We start from the raw sequence: 21,049 nt of genomic DNA on the forward strand, positions 1-21,049 counted from the left end.
ATTCAACTACTGTGCAATTACGCTTACCGTATTCCACAGACTTCAGTAGTACGTAAATCTGACCGTATATGCGTTTTGAATACCTTGTATAGTAACATTTTGTAATAGTTGGAATATCATAGTCCTGAGCTAACGTACGAAGTGTTAACAATGGCAGGAGAAGATTATGAGATCAAGCCTCTGAATTCTCCAGGTGCTGGTGACGGATCAAAATCAAAGTATGTGACGTTGCACAAATTAAAGGCGATTTGTAAGTGTTCTGAAATTTCCTTATTGTATTAAGTCCTGAAGCTAACAACTGATTACCAATACATTTACAAGTTATCACCCTATTGTTGCTGATCATTTGTCTGGCCATCGGTATCCTCATTGGGATGAGTCTTGGACAAGAAAAGACTGTTGAGGAGGAAAAGAACAATGAGGACAGTGATACTTTGAAGAGTTTATTACTTGCAAGCATGAAAGCTGAGAATATAAAGAAAAATCATGAGTATATAATTATTCTCTATAAAAATATGAAACTTCTCGATTTGCATTTTACAGTAGGCTAGCGTACGGTATGTGTAACGCATTGGTATTTTAACTTATAATTCACCAGGGACTCTCTACAACAGTCAATGATGAAAGTTTTTATACATGAAATTTTGTTCATAGCGTTTAATGTGTGATATAATCTATATGACTCTAATTTGGCCCCTCTAGAGTTGTAATGACAGGCATTGCATTGTAACTTTGAAGAATAGTAAAGTTACTACATTATTTCATCTATCATTAATACTGGTACTTGAAAAATAAGGTCAGAAACTGTTATGAGTGAGCAAGTTCACTATATTATGCATGTGAGACATTCGTTATCACTGAAGCAGTGGGTTGAACACAACTTGCACTCGAAACTGAACTGTGAACATAGTGACTTGGACTCAGACTCGAGTCTCAACAGTATGTCACTTGACTCGGTGGAGATAATTGAAAATGACTGGACTTGACTTGGGTCGAAACCATAAAAGTAAGATTGACTTGTGCCTCGTAACCTTGTGACTTGGTTACAACCCTACGCCTGTTTATCTCACACACATCATATTGAAAAGCGCTCACCATGACCACGAATTTGTTTATCAGATCTCTGTGATTCAGATTTTGAAGTTAGAGAGTTTTACAAACCTGATATAATTATATTGAAGAAATAAAGAATCTATAATGCCAGATCAAATTGGTAACTTCCTATTCTGATGACTCTGATAATCCAGTTCTCTATCTTGCCAGAATCTGCTTTACCCTGCGATATTCCCGATTTAAAATGTGAAATGTAGCCTATTCTGTGTGCAATCTGTATTGTATTCTAGGATTCTAGCAAGTAAACCTCACATTGCCGGCACCAAGCAACAAGATGTATTGGCAGATTGGATTGTGGAGAGATGGAAAGAGGAATTGGACGAAGTTCGGGTAAGACTATCGATAGTTTTCATTTCAATACTGTATATCCACAAGGTGGGCCAAACATGAGGTATTGACAAGAAAAGATCGTAGAAAGAATGTTCAATAATGTCTTTTGCAAACATTTTCGTGCTTTTTAATATATTGTATGAATATCCATTCCATAAAATATCATAAAGGGAAATGGGCAGGATTGCAACGACTCGACTCATGTCGCGATTTTCTAGTGAATCGACTTGATTCAAGTCATTTTATTTCAAATACGAGAAATAACTCGATTCGACTTAAAACAATTTGTGTACCGGTATTGACTCGAGACCCGGACGGTCAAGACAGGCATTTCGTTGTAACTTCGAAGAATAGTAAGGTACCACATTATTGGTATTTCGTCTATCAGTACTGGCGTTTGTAAAATAGGGCCAGTCATTGTGTAAAATGAGGAAAATTACTATATTACGAATACAAAGCATGCAATAGCAACCAAACAGGATTGTAAAAAAAGCGAGTTGAACAGGATTGAACTCGAAAACTAAACAGTGAACAGAATGACTTGGACTCGGACTCGAGTCCCAACATTGTGGCTCGGACTCGAAACTTTGGACGCAGACTTGACTCATTGTTCAATTGAAAATGACTTGAGTTGACTCGAGTCAAAACCATAATAGTAAAATTTACTTGTGACTCGGAACCTTGTGACTTGGTTAGAACCCTGTTATTTGCCAAATATAAACATATGGGATGGGTTTGAGAAATTAAAGAGATGAACTGACACAATGTACACAGCTTTTCTATAAATCTATATGGAAGCTAGTGCTGTAGATAGTACTACAAGCTGTGGACGATAAATGAGTAAAGTGATGATGTTGTTGCTGCCAGCTTAGTTGATTTGGTTATTCCTATATTGAAGTAAATTAATGAGGATGTATATTAACTGCCTCACTTACTATTTCCTGTCTAGACCTACGATTACAATGTGATGCTGTGCTATCCTAATTCCTCGAATCCGAACTACGTTGCCGTAAAAACGCCCGATGGTACGTTGATGGATAAATCGGACATTTACGAACCAACGGCCACTCCAGATGAACGTCCACAAGATGTGCCACCGACTTTCAATGCGTATGGCAGCTCGGGACACATTGAGGTAATCCTCAAATTTTATTTCAGTGGACTAAGCATATTTAACTGATTCCGATGGTAGAATAATAAATGGTAGAATAATAAAAACTCATCCTTTTTATGCAATATCTCATGTCACACTAATGATGTAGATGTTTTGCAAGAAAAATTGGGAATTTATCTTCTCTTTATCTCATCGTACAAATCGTATGTTCGAAACATTATTTCCGTGTACCTGATGATTACAAAAATTAAATTCCAATAATATTCTATTCATATTCTTATTCCAGTGAAGGCGATTAACACTCTATATTTCAAAATATCAACATTGAAGCTTAATTAGAAACAGAAATAATGTATTTATTTTCCAGGCAGGAATGGTCTATGTGAACTATGCCCGCAAAAGAGATTTTGACTTTTTGAGAACAAATCTGACAGTCAACGTCACTGGCAAAATATGTATCGGTCGATACGGAAGAGGTTTCAGAGGTACTAAGGTACAAGCATTTTTAGTCTCTGTGGTGCTTTGTAATTTTAAACATAAGTTATGGCAGAGAGGGAATTCATCAAATCTCATTGTGTATATTGGCAGGCAGAGTTTGCGGAAAGCAATGGATGTGGTGGCTTGGTATTATTTTCCGACCCCATGGATTTCGGTAATCGGGAGAATATTTCGGTCGCATATCCAAACAACCGTTGGTTGCCCATCAATAGTTTGCAGCGTGGCACTCTTTTACTTAGAAACGGCGACCCGCTGACGCCTTACTATCCGGCCAAGAACTATTCTTACCGGTAAGATGGAATTTGTGTTTGAATATAATTGAATGTTATACTTACGTACGTATTTCAGCATACCTAACGACCAAGTGTTTCTGCCGAAAATACCTGTTACGCCAATAAGCGCTGAAAATGCTTTGAAGTTTTTGTCAAAGATGGGAGGCACAGTAGCTCCGAAAGGATGGCAAGTAAGATTATTTACTGTGTGTTGTAAACAATTCACCAGTGATTGCAAACAATTTGACATTGATTGTTGCATGGCTGACACTTCTTAAGAAACATTCTGCTTAGTTGCCATATCTTTCATAATTCTCGAGCATATAGGCCTACACAGCACATTGAAGGCTTCGGTAATTCCTGATGTATTGATTCGTACACTTACTGACGAATTTTCAATGACAGTAAGGGGGCATGGGCAATTGTGTTAGCGCCGTATGTCAGCATTTACAAAGGAATAAACAAAATCAATACATTTGTTTCTGAACAATATAGTTTAAAGCAGTGTGGTATCGAACCCAAGCACTTGCGATGCTCGGTATGTCGCCCCATCATTAAAATTTCCGTGTTAATTGCATCCAGCCAGTCAAAAGTATGCCCACTCCAGCAACTATTAGTAGACAAAGCATCATGCTTCACCAATGAATTAAAATTGCTTGTAGAATTTATCGCAATATTTGGGTTTACATGGTAATATGACTTCTTATTGATTTGGATTTGCGTAGAATTAGCAGAGTAATATCATTAATTTTTAAGTAGGCTATCCTCATTTCCTTCTACAGTATTTCTTATGTACCGTAATGCTATTCTGTGCAGTAAAGTGCGCAATGTAAAAGCATGCTTTTTGATAATATGTGATTTTGGTATCAAACATCCACCAATGAATTTTTGAGTTTCAGTAACAAAGTGCTTATACCTTTATGATAACTCCAGTGAGTTGTATGTCCTTGTGGCATTTTATCAAGAATTGCTCGTTTTTGCAGGGAGGATTGAAGCTGACTTACAAACTTGGTGATGACATGGAACCAGGTTATGAAAACTATTCATTTGTTATGCATTCCGGGAATGAAAGACCGAGAAGAAACATCAGGAATGTTGTAGGGTATGTCTTTTGTGACCACTGTTGTTGCGATATGGGCTTTCACAGAATTGGTTTGACGATGTTCATAATGCAAGTTGTTATTATCCCAGGTGGGTGTCTGATCTTAAGACTACTCCTAGTCGTTTCGGCATCTTCCTATCATTCATTGTATTGCAGTCTTGTGATGTTTTGAAGTGATGAAATTTTATGAATAAACTTGAACTGGAACTTGTAAGAATACTGTCATATTGCATCATGAGATGTCCGATCTATTTCTTTTAAAATCACAATATGACATCCCGATTGGTAATATATCACAGTGGTAGATTGCTGTCGCTTCAATCCACAGCCGGGGCGCAAGGCTTGAACGTTAAACTATTATCCGCGCCGTCCCCACTGGGTACTCTGCGATAGCATAGCGGAGAGATATGAGGGTGGTGACTCGATGACATGTAAAATTGATTCCTAAATATCCAGCTTCATCTAGTAGACTTTTAATATCTTGCATTATTAGTGTCCTATTCGAACTCGCTGAATTCTAGCACTGTGATTGAATAAACATTGGACACATATAGTTATGATAGCCAATCAGAAGGTGATAATGCAACGTTGACTGTCTGACCTTTGTATTTCATGCTAGGTCATGACATGAGCCAAGAGACTGCTCTACCAATAACCTTCTCATCTGCTCACAGAATGAATCTCTTTCTGTGTCTCATTCTTTATATCTTGGAGGGAATAGAATGTTCACTACATTCTCTCTCTCTCTCTCTCTCTCTCTCTCTTTCCCTATGTGCTTATTCCATTTGTTGTCACATGCATACATGAAGAATGTACTGCTTAGATTTCTGTGGGGTACTGAGGAACCAGACCGTTTGGTGATCATGGGCAATCACCGTGACGCGTGGTTGTACGGATCCATCGACCCATCTAGTGGCACAGCGGTGATGATGGAAGTTTCAAGATCAATTGGTGAACTCGTCAAAGTAAGTGTTGACAATAATCATACGCCTAATTTGAAATGTATAGGATTTACTTGCCTCTCTTAGGGTGTAGCAGGAGATACCAGTTTAGGTGAATATGGAATGGATAGAAATTATGGTATTGAATCTTTGATACCAAATAGATCAATTGCGATGATGATATGTGAAGTGCAGGCATTGCACAATTCTATGCATCCGAACCTAGATCAAATACCTAATCTCTTATATAATTTGGATTCATGATACGGAACATTATTTCATTCCCGTTCATTTAACTCATGCTTCTCAAGTGTAATCTGTGGTGACCAACAGACGATAGAAAGTGATGTCGTTCTGCGTGTGCGTGATGCAGTAGATGAATTCAAGAGTCTGTAATATTACTCAATGTATTTTTGCTAGAATGACCTCATCCCCAAATCTTAAATACCACGGTATCGGCATAAACATGATATGTTTTCTTATATATTATATAATGTCAAGTCAAGTACTGGTGTTGATGAAATAAATAGTTGCATAATCAAGAATAGGGTAGATTATGACGAACCAAACATTCAGTCATACTCATAAATCTAAACACTGTTATGATATCAAGATTGTTGCATTGCAATGGAGCTTAGATTTGCCCGTGGTTGAGAAATTTGTGACAACCACTCATAATAATTTGTATTTCACCCTTACAAAAGTTAAGGTTTGATCGAAATTTGTTACGTGTGAACTGTGCAGTTATAGTAATCGTACTTTCAGTCACAAAAATGGAGACCGCGTCGTACGATCATGTTCATCAGTTGGGATGCAGAAGAATACGGTTTGCTCGGTTCGAACGAATGGGTTGAAGAATTTGAGAAGAATATTCTTTTCAAAGCAGTTACCTACCTCAACATTGACATTTCTGTGCAAGGTATTGACAATTTACCGAAAAAAAAAGCAATCGAGCAGATCTAAAAGAATTGACTTGCAATTCGGTGTCCAAACCTAATATAAGCAATAGAAAGGCATTTCTGTTTCGCATGTACAATTTCAAAATCGAATATCTTCGTTATAATTCAGGAGTTACATTGCCTAATGGGGTTGACTATTGAAAAAGTAGTGTAAGTTCAAGTATTCCTGGGGTTACAAATGAGCAGAAGTATTCAAGAGTCAATACCAGTTGAGTGGCAAACCAATCAAATCTGAAAAAGTTCATATGCTTTAATACCGACAACCTATACTTTTCCCAGGCAATGCAACATTCAGAGCGAAAGCCACTCCCAATTTGCGAGCAATATTAAAAGACGCCACAAGCTCAGTCGAAAACCCGGATCCAGCGGAAATAGCACTCGGCCGACCGACTGTTTATGATACATGGAAAGCGAAATACTATGACAAGTGAGCTACCATGTTTCAATCCAAATAACCCATCAAACTTGAATACTGCACTGTTTCAGAGATAATACTAGTCGTCCGTATTTGAAACCACTCGGGTCTGGAAGCGATTTCAAGGTGTTTGTGCAAAAGACAGGAGTGCCAGGAGCAGATATCAGATATACTTGGGACGAGGTATCCACATTGACGTCCTGTATATCAGATTTGGGCGACTAGCAAATTATCAGCCTTAATAGATTAAAATTAGGGATACACAATTATTTTTTCAAATTATATTTTCAATTTGAATTACTAATTTCAAAAAAACTTGGAAATTGAATTAAAATTACAAATTAGAAAGAAATACAACAAAACCAGAGTTCATTCTCATAAGCATAACAATGGGAATGCATGTACACCAAGTTTGGTTCGTTTTGCACTATACACTGTATACAGTTTTCCTGGAGCATATTCAGAAAAAAAAAACAAATTAAAATTATAGTGAGAGCATGGAAACATCACAAATTAGAGTAGAATTAGATTACTGGCATTTCGCTCTAATTAATCTAATTAAACAACTAGTTGTCCAAGTCTGCTTTGTATATGGAAAAGGATTGAGTAGCTACGATCCTACCTCCAAAAACAATGCTAGCCTATTTTTTGTTAGATATATCCACTCTGTTTACGAAACATTGATTGCAAATGCGTCATCTCATCGTGTACATTGTTTTTCAGTACAAAATGCCTATGTCATCCTATCCTGTTTACCACTCCGTGCATGACACAATCGCGTAAGTGTGACAATCGCTGGACCTGTGATTCTTAACCTACGGAACACTCACTCAAATCTGGAAGCCTTCACAGAGCCCCAACAATAATGTGCTACAATACATATCCAAATCCAACTACACATCTAATACTTTATCATAGATTACTGGTGCGCAAAATGAACTGTGCATCAGCAGCGTGCTACATGAATACTACCTTTAAAATATGATTTTCACACACAATAAAAACATTGTAATGAATATTGATTGCAAATTAGTGTGAATTTTACTGGTCCCTTTCAGATACCAGTTCAGAAATGCGACACTTCACCTTGGAGAGTGTCATTGTGTTGTTTTCCGTTGAAACAGCGCGATACCAATTGCTTAGTTTTAAATATAGGAGGTAGTAGTGGCATTTCAGGGAGACAGGGTTCCGATTTCGAACGACAACCTCCCCTGCGTACGCCACTTCACACGACCTACCACCACAGAGTCACAATTCCACTACTGATCGGGCCTAATCGCCTGCAATCAACGATGGCCACGACGGGCCTGTCATCGCAAAGCATATGTATGAGTTGGGTGTGTCATCCACAGAACTCTGAGTGTTCCATGGAACACCGGATAAGAATAACTGCGTTAGACTGTTGGACAGTATAGAGCAGTGGTTCTTAACCTTTTTTCCTCCAGCGCCCCCTTTCAAAAATTATCGTGCTCCAGCCCCCCCCCCCCCCCCCCCCAACTTCATATTGTAAGGAATGTAATAAAGACAATGAGTATGAGGGAGGGCTGTAACAGCACTTCGTGAACCCCCCTAAAACGATTGCCTTGCGCACCCATAGCGTGATAAGCTGAACCTCTGAGGGCTTCGCCCCAATGAACCCCATATCGTGATTTTGATGGTCAGCAAAGTTTGTGTGGCCTGGTCGCCCTAGGTACCAATATTTTCTATAATGCATGAATGAATAGGTGGTAATTACATATATAAGTCGCTATAAACTTTTTATCCTCTCAGCCCACGTAATCAGATTTACCAGCAGCACTGAGTGAGCTGTTGTATAGGAAAATAAAGGGCACGTAATTAATAATTAAACATATTCGGGCGTGCCCGCAGGTACAATTATTCGTTACCAGGGCCGTAACAGCACTTCGTCAGCCCCCCCAAACAAAAAACGTTGGTCCAGGGCCCCCATCGGGTGATAAACCAAACTTCCGGGGGACTTCACTCCCAGACCCCCATTAGGCTGTCCTCTATTTGCTGATAGACTATTAGGTATCTACATTGGGTGTTCATTTACTGAGGCAGCTATACTCACCTAGTCGCGCGAATCGCGAAAAATTTCACTAGTTAATGATTAAATTGTTCAATATCATCGGGAATTGCATGTAAATTGAGATCAATTTTTATCCTCTCTCAGCTCACGTAAACACATTTACCTGTAGAGCTGAGTGAGGTGCAATGTTCCCTCTAAGCTGCGCACGTGCGCAGTGCTGACACGGTCTCTGCGCACAGAAAATCTACGTTGCGCACAACAAATCCGAAGTTATTACCTTTTTTAGTCGTTACGCACTGTTGTCCAAGGGTCAGCGCAGTGAGTTGTTGAGTGTGCGCAGACTCATCAAAACTTGAAGCGAACATTGTGAGGTTTCTTGGAAACTGTAGGGCCCGTTACTAATAATTAAACATATTCGGGCGGGCGTACCCGTTGGTATGACTTCGTTGCATGATGTTTTTTCGTGACCCCCTCCCTGTCTGCAATATCAAAAAATATAGAATCGCTCAACGGGGATATCGCCGAACAGGAATATCCCTGTCGCCCAATCGTACTAAACTAAAAGACGCACACGATTTCAGATTGGTATTTCTTCACTGACATATAATTTTTCCCTGCCAGATGGAATTCGTCTTCTGGGGTTCAGATTGCCAAGACAGGAACATTCGGTGTCAGTCATTTAGGCGCCCATGGACAATTAAACCTATATGTATTTTGAAGGCTATATGTAACGAAGTTTTCGGTGTTAATTTGATCTGGATACTCATTAAGGATATGTCCTATCACCACATCATCTACTGCGAAGCCATTTTTCTCCAGCGCCCCCCATACCGCCCCCCTGAGCCCAGCGCGCCCCCTGAGCGTTTCCGCCCCCCTTCATAATCGCCAGCGCCCCCTGGGGGGCGCTGGGGGCGAGGTTAAGAACCACTGGTATAGAGTAATGTGATGATATGGTTTTACATATCCATTCTTGTTTTTTTTCCATCAAAATTCAAATGAGGATCTATACAAAAGCTGTGTTTTCTTTATATTCTTAGTTTTACAAACGTTTTTAATAATTTATCTAGTTACATCCTGGCTGCTTGACAAAATGCACTATCCTCCATTACATCACCAGTACTGCGATAACTAACATTAGGGTTACCATATGTCATCATTTAGGAGGATTTGTCCTCCTTTTTCAGAAAATCGAAAATCTCCTCCGAGGACGCCTAAATGTCCTCATATTTGGGAAGTTGTCCTTTTCTATAGCTGCGACAGCCAGGCTAATGGACAGGCACAAATAAAAACGCTGTAAATGACGTGCAATCTGTAATGTGGACACTCGAGCAGGTCTTGCGGGACTGCGACTGGAAGAATGACCTTTTTTTAGTCAACTCCACAGCAGTATTATTATAAAGTAGGTCATTCGGGAGTCGAGTAGGAAAAATGAACTTTTTTTTATTTATCTGTGATTTATGAAAAGTGTCCTCGGGGCCTACGAATATCGTAGGCCCCGGTGTCCTCCATTCCATATCTCAAATACGGTAACCCTATCTAACATATCATGATTCTCAGATACTACCAAAAATTTCTTGATCCGGACTACAAGATGGGTCTCGCCGTGGCACAGGTTTCTGGTGAAATCCTGCGGAGAGTTTCCGATGATGTCATCATTCCATTTTCTCCTTTGGATTACGCATTAGAAATTCAGAATTTGATTGCTAAAATTTCAGAGAACACGAAGAAGGACTTTAAGATGCATGGTATAAGCGTAGGTGAGTGCAGCAACTTTATATGGTAAGTAATACATTTTATGAAATTCACCGGTTATCTAATTAGTCCGCGTTTTTACTCAAGTTGATGTAGAAGTGACGTCATAAATTTTTACTCAATTACAAGTCAGGCAAGCTTTTCCAAATTGGATTAGAATTAAAATTATAGCTACAGTTTTTGTTTTCAAGTTTGACTAGAAGTAGAATTATTGATACACCTTATTGTCGAAATTAGATTTGAATTAAAATTATTACTACACAGTTTTTTTTCCAAATTCGATTAAGATGACTGAATTCGCAAAAAACTTGGACATTAAATCAAGTTAAATTCACATCAATTCAGAGATAATTCTCATAAGCAAGAGAACGGCAAATTTATATATACCAAGCTTGGCTCGTTTCGCACGATACAGTTCACGTATAGCGTTTTCAAGAAAACCAAGAATTATATTAGAATAAAAACTAGAGCATAGAAAGATTTCACAAATTGAATTAGAATTAGATTACTTGCGTTTCACTCAAACTAGTCCAACTAGACAACTAGAATTATGTAGTAGTTGCTTAAGTCTGCAAGAAGTAACGATTTCCAAATAAATAAAAAGTCAACGATCGCTGTCCTATTTCGATCTAAAAAACTGAAAACTTCAAAGTAGAAGTAGTCTAAATTCATAACCACTGAGTAAGAAGTACAAGTAGGCAAAAACTACTTGAGTACTTCGAAAAAGTAGATGCACTTGTATGCCTCTGATGGAATAATGGGGCCGCTTGCATCACTTGAGCATACGGGTTAAATTTTGGGACATGGATAGATTTAGGGTTAGGATATGGACAAGGCTTAATTTCGGTGTTAGGGTTACTTTTGACATTATAAAGTCACATGCTCAAGTGACGCATGGTCAAGACAGCCTTGTTTGAATCATCAAGGTTATCCTTCTCCGTTACTCTTACAATATCGTTTTCTTAATCCAAATTTCTTACTTAGTCGGGCAGCATTCGTGACTTGACTGCCTTGACCCAGATTAAGTTATGAAGCGATGTATCATTTGACAGAGAACTTGAATATGGCTGTGGACGACCTTTTGAGCAGTGCGGCGTCGTTCATGGATGTAGTTGCACGAGCAAATTTTACAAAGTATGAATACCACATTATACTATCCATAACTTTGTGTTTGCCATCAATAAATTCCTTTTCAGTGCGTTGGAAATCAGAGAGTTGAATGATAGGATAATGTATTTTGATCGAGCTCTTTTGGACTTCAGAGGATTGCCCGGTCGCCCGTATTACAGGTATGGATTTGTACTTTGAATAGTTGATTGTGAGGAAACTTGTTTGAGACTACAATTCATGACCAGATTTTAAGCTCCAGGCAGGGTTGTAATCAAGTCACAAGTCAATTTGACTTTTATACTATTGACTTGCGAGTCAAGTCGAGTCATGTTCGATCCTCCACCGAGTCACGTCCAAGTCGCGGAAGAACGGGTCAAGTCTGAGTCTTAGTGTTGAGACTCTAGTCCAAGTCATCGTGCTTACTGTTCACTATCGAGCTCAAGACAGATTCCACTCTTGGATGACATCCGAAGCCTCCGATTCATAATATACTAATTTTTCTCACTCCAAACATGTATATTGCATATAAAAATAGATAAAAGACAGTTTCTGGGCTTATTTTTCCATTATCGGTCCTGATGTATGAAACTTTAACAAGTCATATAGAATGCGTCGAGTGAATGAACAAATTGACACGAGTCAAGTCGAGTCAACGAAAAATTGCGACTTAAGTCGAGTCATGACTCGAGGCATTACAATCCTGGCTCGAGGTGACTGAATATGCTTGTAGGAAATAGCGAAATACCTAGGGTTGTAATGACTCGAGTCGATTTTCTGATGACAATTTTCTGATGACTTGACTTGACTCGAGTCATTTTTTCAAAATACGGAAATAACTCGACTCGATTCGAGTCAATCTGTGTATTGATTCGACTTGGACTCGAGTCATTGTGCATGACTCGAACCAAGTCATTGACTCGACACTCAGACGGCCAAGACCGACATTTCATTGTAATTTCGAAGAATTGTGAAGCAACCACCCTTCTGGGAATTCGTCTGATTGGTACTGGTACTTGAAAATGCGACCAGAAACTGCTAAAAGTGAGGAAAATTAGTATATTATAAATGCGAAACATTCGATATCAACAAATATAGTTATATAAAGTGAGTTTACCAAGACTTAAACTGGAAACTGAGCACAAGTGAGCAGTCAACATAATGACTTGGACTCGGACTCGAGTCATAATACCGTGACTCGGACTTGACCCTCTGCTCGATGACTTGGACTCGGACTTGACTCGGTGGTGAATTGAAAATGACTCGACTTGACTCGAGTCAAAACAGTAAAAGTGAATTTGACTTGTGACTCGAAGCATTGTGACTTGGTTACAGCCCTGGAAATACCCTCGGATATTGGTGCGATTGTCTGATGTTCTCTGACTGGTTCAATTCTATGCCCAATTGCCCACTCATATTGTTAGACAATGTATATATACTATTACCGAGATTTTGTTGTTGCCCACTTGCCCACACAATTTTTGTCCACTTGCACTACTTAATCAAAACTAGGCCTAGATCCTACTTTTTACCTACCTTGAAATCACTATCACTAAATGTACTTGATTAGAAATTGCGTCGCTTCTACTCGAGTACGAACAATGACTACTTTGTCCACATATGTGTGTGGATCACAGTAATGTTATCTTACATGTAGAGATGATTCATAGAGACGAAGTCATCAGGGTTGTCTTGTAAGGACTCGAGTCAAAAATTTTTTGTGTCTGACTTGACTCAAGTCATTTTTTCAACTCGACTCAACTGGAGACCATCTGCATATTGACTCGACTTGTACTCGAACCATTGCGCGTGACTCAGACCAAGTCATATGACTCGAGACTAGGGCTGGGCAAAATCGAGTACCTGAGTGATTCGATTCTGAATCGCGTATTTTGCTTTCGAGTCGAGTATTCGAGTATCACTCATTATGACGTCATACAGAATGTAATATGTAAAAGCTCAAATGTGCACCTTATATGCCACCACAAGAATATAATGTCCGTTATCCATCACTTTAAAGATACTTTGGTGTTTTATCGACCATACCGATTTCATTGTGACAATGTTGTGGGGTGATCTGTACTTCAGCAATAGGACACGACTAATCAAGTAATCATGGTTTCAAGGGTTCTTCAGTGACTCGAGTCAAAACCATAAAATAGAAGTTGACTTGTGACTAGGGTCCTTGTGACTTGGTTACAACCCAGGAAGGCATTGTCATTAATATAATATGATTCACTAATGTATTTTTATTGAACTAACCCGAATATTATTAGCTGACACTCGTCAGGGGTGATCGTCAGCAACTAGTAGAGAATTGAAGGCATTAATAATGAAGCAAAATTAAATTTCAGCATAGCAAGCATCTTGTATTCCTATTGCCTAGCGCAATTTGCAACATCAGATATACCAAAATTGCGAGAGTAATATTTTGATTTAGAGGCAAATTTAATTTCGATGTTGACGTAGTGCGCCTTGATATTGGTTACGCATTGCCTTCATCGTTAAATGTGATACGAAATCGGTATTAACATGTGCGTACGTGCATACTGTGCCAGGAATGTGGTGTATGCCCCGAGCTCCACTGATGCATACCTCGGTGTTGGCTTCTCTGCACTGACGGACGCTATCAACAATGCTTTGGAAGATAACAATTGGGAAGAGGTGAAGAAGCAACTTGCAATCACCACATTTCATCTCCATTCCGCTGCCTCGGTACTTGCGCGGTTCTGAAGACTGCTATGATACGCTTCTTGTCATTACGGTTACAATGTATTATTTTTCATTTTTATGAAGCCATGTGAGTCTCTGTCGATATACTTTATAATAAATGATACTGCCCGGTAGGTGTTTTTCCAAACGATTATATGTTGCTTTGCTCTCAAACAAAATTTCATTGATGATGATGATGAAATGATCATTTCATTACCTATTTTTGTACACACGATGAAAGTGTAATTGTATATTTTTCTACGATGTTTGTAACATTCCGCTGTTCTAGTACTTGCCTTTGTGTTTAAAGGTCACTGCTTGCATGTTACAGTGCCAACTAAAGTCTATTATGGTAATGTTGTTGTCGGTATCCGCATTGTACCGACCTTTTGCAGTTAGCAGTGATCGTTATGCCTATCTATTATGCCACAGATATTTGGAGATATGTGTTTTTCAGGCAGCATTACTTTTGAGAACTGAAGCACAGGTGAATGGTATATTCATATTAAAACGAACCCGATGATTTTCGGCTGACATTCGTCAGAGGTAATCGTCCATAACTAGTAGTAGAGAATTGAAAAGACCTAGTATATCAACAACCGTGTCAGAAAATATTTCCTCACCGGCATGTAATTTCGAACAATCAGGACGAAGAGAGCACTCAAGCTCAATACACTATTTTAGATGGTGCACGAACTCCTTTTGTAGGCACGGACTTGGTTGGCGTATTTTGATAAAAGTCGACTCCAAGGCGCCCAAATAAAAGTGTGAAGATGAAAGGCCTCTCCCGACAACACAAAATCTGTCGTCCCGATAATATTCCGAGCTAACAGGATTATCCAGCAAATGTTTGCGAATGGCAGAATAGCACAGTTCCTTTTCACGGATTCCTTGCTCAAGTAGTTTTATGCACTTATGCCTTTGACTAGTGAAAATGGTTACTTTGATGAAGGAGGTAAGGTTTACAGCTAGATTTGCATAAACAAAATCATCACGACGCAGCACCAGACCATATAGTTCAGGGGTGTCAAACATGCGGGCCGCATTCGGCCCGCCAGACTATTTCATCCGGTCCGCGAAGCTATTTTGAAAAATGGCTGTATTATTCAGCACATTTCTTACAAATGTTGAGATTTTTGTATGAAATATTATAATCAAATAATCCATAAGACAGCAAATGTCGAGTATGTTCAATTGTTCACAGTTCACATTATGACCATCCGACAGCGGTGTTGTGGTTTCATTCTAGTCACCATCAGCATGGAAAAGCTGTCATTTACGTCCAATTCCGAGAAGGCAAAAAATGCACACTCAATTCCGAGTTTTACGGAAAAGTGGACCAAAAAGTAGTGAACCACAGAAGTGAAACCGCCATAGTGAGAAACCGGTATTTGCAGGTTACATGGAGAATGAAATTATTACACACAAATATAACTCAAGTATCTGTGGACGCATTCCCAATTTCGCTTATGACTTAACAGAACCTCTACAACGGAGAAACGCGAATCGCGATGTAATAGTAATAAACCAGCTCCAATATATATCTCGTATTCCTCATAACGCATACACAGGAGGTATATCGTCCGTACAGCTACTCATTTCGCAGTTTATATTACCGCAGGGGTGTCAAACATACGGCCTGCGGGCCGCATCCGGCCCGCCAGATGATTTCATCCGGCCCGCGAAGCAATTTCGAGTAGATTGAAAAATGCGTGCACATTTCTAACAAACGTTCAGATTTTTACTATAAAATAATTTAATTGAATAATCCCTCAAGACAGCAAACGTCGAGCAAGTTCATGTTAATAGGTCACTCTATATAACCACCAGACTGCGGAGTTGCGGTTTCTAGCCACCATTAGGAACAAGTCGCTGACATTGACACCCAATTACGAGAACCCAAATAAATTGCATATTGAAATTGCAGTTCTTTGACAAATTGATCAAAAACGAGTTATTCACAGAAGCCAAAACGCCAATGCGAAGCCCTTATTTGCGGTTTAAATATGGAATAGAATAGTTACACAGAAATATAAATTGAAATATCTGTGGTAGCACTACTGCTTCACTTCTGATTCACCCGAATCGCGATATATATAATTATAATGAATCTAATTCCAACGTTCGCATTCACAGTTAACACCTTTGTATTCCTGACAACGCATACGCAGGGTCGACGCCAGTAGTATAGAAATATGCCAGCTTATATCATCGTTAGAGCCACTGTTCTATCGATTTATGACTGTATTTAGCGGCCTAATGATCGCATCATTGCCAATTTCATTGTTTGCGAATAAAGGCGTTGCTAGGATTAAACCCCTTTGTTCCGTAGCATAATGTCATATACTATTGTGCAGGCCAACTATTCAAATGTTAAACAAGGACATTGATTCTGAGCTAATATTTCGGAATCCTTTGACTGGTGTGGCCCGCGAGCTATCTGACGGCTCGAATCCGGCCCGCGACGTAATTTGAGTTTGACACCCCTGTATTACCGTATGTAACCAGCTATAATCTCAATTTTACTAATTCCATTGTTCGCTAATAAAGGTGTTGCTAGAGTAGAATCCTATGATCCGTTTATTGTGTAGGCTTAATAATTGAGTATTCAAGCAAAAAACAAGGGTATGGAATTTCAATCATTTGAATGCTCCGGCCCGCGAGCGATCAGATGGTTTGAATCCGGCCCGCGACGCAATTTGAGTTTGACACCCCTGATGTAGTTCAATTGGTAAGATCATTTATTTCGGGTACCAAGATCACACCTTTGTGTAGCATTATTAGTCGTCATAGATAAGCGACCGATTGTAGATTGTAACTCTGACAGTTTGTTGACACCCACCTTGGACTACAAAATATAAGAACATGCGAATAAGAGGCATGCACGCACACGGTCCACACTGAATGAAAAGTATGTGAAGAAACAAAAAGGTCAACCAATAGAAATGAAGTGACATATATTTCGCTAGGCCATTTCACCCTGGCAATTTTGCTAAGGCGCAATGGGTCTCTGGTACGAATTGTTCAGGAGCAGGACGTCATCGATTTTTAACGTAGCCGGATTGGATTCAGATTTTGAATTTGCTTTGAAACTCGGATTTTTTCACTGAAATATGAAGAATTGGCATGATTTTTATGGATTCTAAATTTCCAATTGCCAGCCGGATGGATTCGTATTCCAAAATTTGGGAATCGGACCATCTCTGCGAAAAGTTTTTGTACTTTTGCATGTTAATTGAACGTGTCCACAAGTCAATTGCAAATCGTTGATCGCACAGCATTACAAGTCCTTATTCGACTTCTGAGATTGCCGCCATCCGCCAATAAGGTCAAATCACAAAAAGGGCCATGTTGCGTCTCGAATTACGAGAGTTTGCGTGTAAACAAAGCGCCCTTGCGTGACCTGGCTGCATATGTTTGTAAAAATACATATCGGCACAATGCGGTTACCGCAATAAGAGAGCTAGTTAGGCTACCGATCGAGGGTAGAGATTCTGACTAACTGAATATTTTTGTAATGACTTTGGCTTCCAACTTATAGGTTATAGCAGGGCCCACTTTCGTACTTGCCAGGGCCGGGTAGCCTACTCAACCGGTGGCTCAGCAAGAAAATTCAGCAGACCTGAGCATGTGATTAAAAATGCATCAAGTCTTCATTCAGAATGGAATAGCACGCGATGAAAAATGAAGTTCTTCCTCTGGGCTTACTTATAAATTCTGGGTTTAGCAGTCATTGCGTTCAGTTGTGTGGAAGGAAAGGCATGCAGACTTTGCGTAGCCTCGTTCGCGATGGGGTTGGGGCTCAAATTGACAGCTGTGGTTTGAGAGTGGTATATAAATTAAATTTGATGTTTTGTCGAGAATTGGTTTGCTTGCCACCTATATGAATATCAATAAACGAACCAGATGGATATCTATGTGTCGCTGTCCCTGTCAGGTTATATCATTTTTCAGTAATAAAGTCCCAGCACCACACGAGTACAGCACAGCTTCAATATTCAAGCTCTATTGAAGTAACACGGTGAACCTAGTTTAGCACTAGGATAAATGATAAGTGAGAAACTGCGTACGCGAACAATGTATGCAACGAACGTAAATTGAAGAAAAAACAATTACACCCTGACATAGTCATCGAAACAAATTGATACAAGGCACCAAATAATGAAAATGTATGGAAAAGCTGCGTCACATCGAAACAATCGTCAGGAGCAAGTACTATGGCCTTGAATCCACCACCAAGAAGTAGATTGGAAGTGGTGCTATGGCACGCCGGACAAACAGTGACAAAAGTCACGTTGAAAGAAGTGTCAATACCAGAGGCCTATCTTATACAACAACAGATAAACCAATAGGTATTTTCATATGCTGACACACAAATGGCTCTCTTTGGCTGTAAGATGGGAATTTTACACATCAGCATGATGCCTCTTTAGGAGATTTACCAGTAAATGCATAGTCATGTGTTTCTTGAGGACATCCTTTTGTGTGAATCCTTTCCCACACATTCTTGATTTTTGACATCATAGTGTACAAGATGCTTATTTAAGCAAGATTTCGCAGTAAATGCTTTTCCACAAACCTCACATTTATGGAGTTTCAGACTAGAATGCATGCACAGCCATGTGGCCCTTGAGGTAACGCTTTTGTGTGAATCCTTTCCCACATACACTACATTGTTAATTTTTTACACCAACATGGATATCAAGGTGCCTCCTCAACGAAGATTTGGAAGTAAATACTCTCCCACTGATATCACATTCATGGCCTTCGACACCAGTGTGTATAGTCATGTGTTTGTTGAGGTCGCGTGTGAATTCTTTCCCGCGAACCTCACATTTCTGGCGTTTCAGACCAGAATGCATGATCATGTGGCCCTTGAGGTGACGCTTTTGTGTGAATCCTTTCCCACATACACTACATTGTTAATTTTTTACACCAACATGGATATCAAGGTGCCTCCTCAACGAAGATTTGGCAGTAAATGCTCTCCCACAAATATCACATTCATGTCCTTTGACCCCAGTGTGTATAGTCATGTGTTCTTTGAGGTCGTGTGTGAATTCTTTCCCGCAAACCTCACATTTCTGGCGTTTCAGACCAGAATGCATCATCATGTGAACCTTGAGGTAACGCTTTTGTGTGAATCCTTTCCCACATACACTACATTCTTGATTTTTTACATCAACATGGATATCAAGGTGCGTCCTCAACGAAGATTTGGCAGTAAATGCTCTCCCACAAATATCACATTCATATCCTTTGACCCCAGTGTGTATAGTCATGTGTTCTTTGAGGTCGCGTGTGAATTCTTTCCCGCAAACCTCACATTTCTGACGTTTCAGACCAGAGTGCATAATCATGTGGCGCTTGAGGGTATCATATCGTGGGAATACTTTACCACATACATCACATTCTAGATTTTTGACGTAGTGTAAAACAAGATGCTTCTTTAAGTAACATTTCGCAGGAAATGCTTTTCCACAAACCTCACATTTATGGCGTTTCAGTTTAGAATGCATAGCCATGTGTCCCATGAGAGTACTCTTCTGTGTGAACCCTTTCCCACATACATCACATTTATGATCTTCGACACCAGCATGCATATCAAGATGTCTCTTCAAATTAGATTTGGAAGTAAATCCTTTCCCACAAACGTCACATCTATGGCTTTTGACACAAGACTGCATAACCATGTGTGTCTTGAGGTAAGTCTTGCGTGCGAATCGTTTCCCACATGCATCACATCTACGGCTTTTGACACCAGAATGCATATTCATGTGTGTCTTGAGAAGAGTCTTTTGTGTGAATCGTTTCCCACATACATCACATTGATGATCTTTGACACCAGCGTGGATATGAAGATGTCTCTTCAAATTAGATTTGGAAGTAAATCCTTTCCCACAAACGTCACATCTATGGCTTTTGACACCAGAATGCATAACCATGTGTCTCTTGAGGCATGTCTTACGTGCGAATCGTTTCCCACATACATCACATCCATGGCTTTTGACACCAGAATGCATATTCATGTGTGTCTTGAGCATAGACTTTAGTGTGAATCGTATCCCACATACATCACATTGATGATCTTTGACACCAGCGTGGATATCAAGGTGCCTCCTTACGGATGATTTGGCAGTATATGCTTTGCCACAGATATCACATGCATGTATGGCCATGCGTTTCTTGAATTAATTCTTGTAAAGTAAATACTTTTCTACATACACAATGTCGTTCTAAAAATATTTCCTGGAACTCACAGCAGGGGCAAGAAATAAACAAATTCAAGTTAATCTAAAGTGTCGATTACGGGCTCTCAATGAATTCTGGTGTTGTATTCTGATCAAAATGCTTAATAAGCTAATAATGTCCAGTGTGGGACTCGACTAGATATCGATCTAAAAATGACCATTGTTTTGTGATATTTTGTCCACTATTTCGGGCAAAGATATTGCTTATAACATACCATCTGAACAGAACTACCATTCCAACGTACAAATGCACAGTGCACACTGCACAGCTATGGCCAATCAACAGCAGTCCGTCAATCATAATCAGACTGGTGGCTCTAGTGCAGAGGTCTCAACTCGAATGTACTCGGGAGCCAACTTCCTAGTTTTGGATGCAGCAGCATCAATACTAGGGATATTCAATGCATAATTTCCAAGTAGACCTTATTTGACGGGACCTTGCAGACAGGCATTC

General features: G+C 39.5%; 3 protein-coding genes across 4 annotated transcripts in view; 2 read left to right on the forward strand and 1 right to left on the reverse strand.

The window, feature by feature from the left end:
- The window catches only part of LOC145449522 (hsp90 co-chaperone Cdc37-like), a 148,494-nt gene that overhangs the window by 94,748 nt on the left and 32,697 nt on the right, over nt 1-21,049 (forward strand). The gene's annotated exons all lie outside the window — the stretch shown is intronic.
- LOC145449505 (putative N-acetylated-alpha-linked acidic dipeptidase) lies at nt 63-14,859 on the forward strand. Its single transcript, XM_080327891.1, has 17 exons — nt 63-250; nt 322-490; nt 1,344-1,443; nt 2,393-2,578; nt 2,925-3,050; nt 3,146-3,345; nt 3,404-3,518; nt 4,311-4,429; nt 5,253-5,394; nt 6,136-6,289; nt 6,609-6,756; nt 6,816-6,927; nt 7,468-7,523; nt 10,331-10,530; nt 11,578-11,659; nt 11,722-11,814; nt 14,191-14,859. Exons 1-17 carry the CDS (start codon nt 151-153, stop codon nt 14,363-14,365), a joined length of 2,277 nt encoding a protein of 758 aa, XP_080184017.1. The 5' UTR covers nt 63-150; the 3' UTR covers nt 14,366-14,859.
- LOC145449521 (uncharacterized) lies at nt 17,581-20,858 on the reverse strand. The gene is made up of 2 exons (XM_080327910.1): nt 19,786-20,858; nt 17,581-19,704 (listed from the first exon to the last, which is right to left on the reverse strand). The coding sequence occupies exons 1-2, from the start codon at nt 20,521-20,523 to the stop codon at nt 19,267-19,269; spliced, it is 1,176 nt and encodes a 391-aa protein (XP_080184036.1). The 5' UTR covers nt 20,524-20,858; the 3' UTR covers nt 17,581-19,266.

The sequence above is a fragment of the Botryllus schlosseri genome, chromosome 11, assembly GCF_051294905.1.
Source record: "Botryllus schlosseri isolate E-star chromosome 11, Bs_hap1, whole genome shotgun sequence".
NCBI classification, from domain to species: domain Eukaryota; kingdom Metazoa; phylum Chordata; class Ascidiacea; order Stolidobranchia; family Styelidae; genus Botryllus; species Botryllus schlosseri.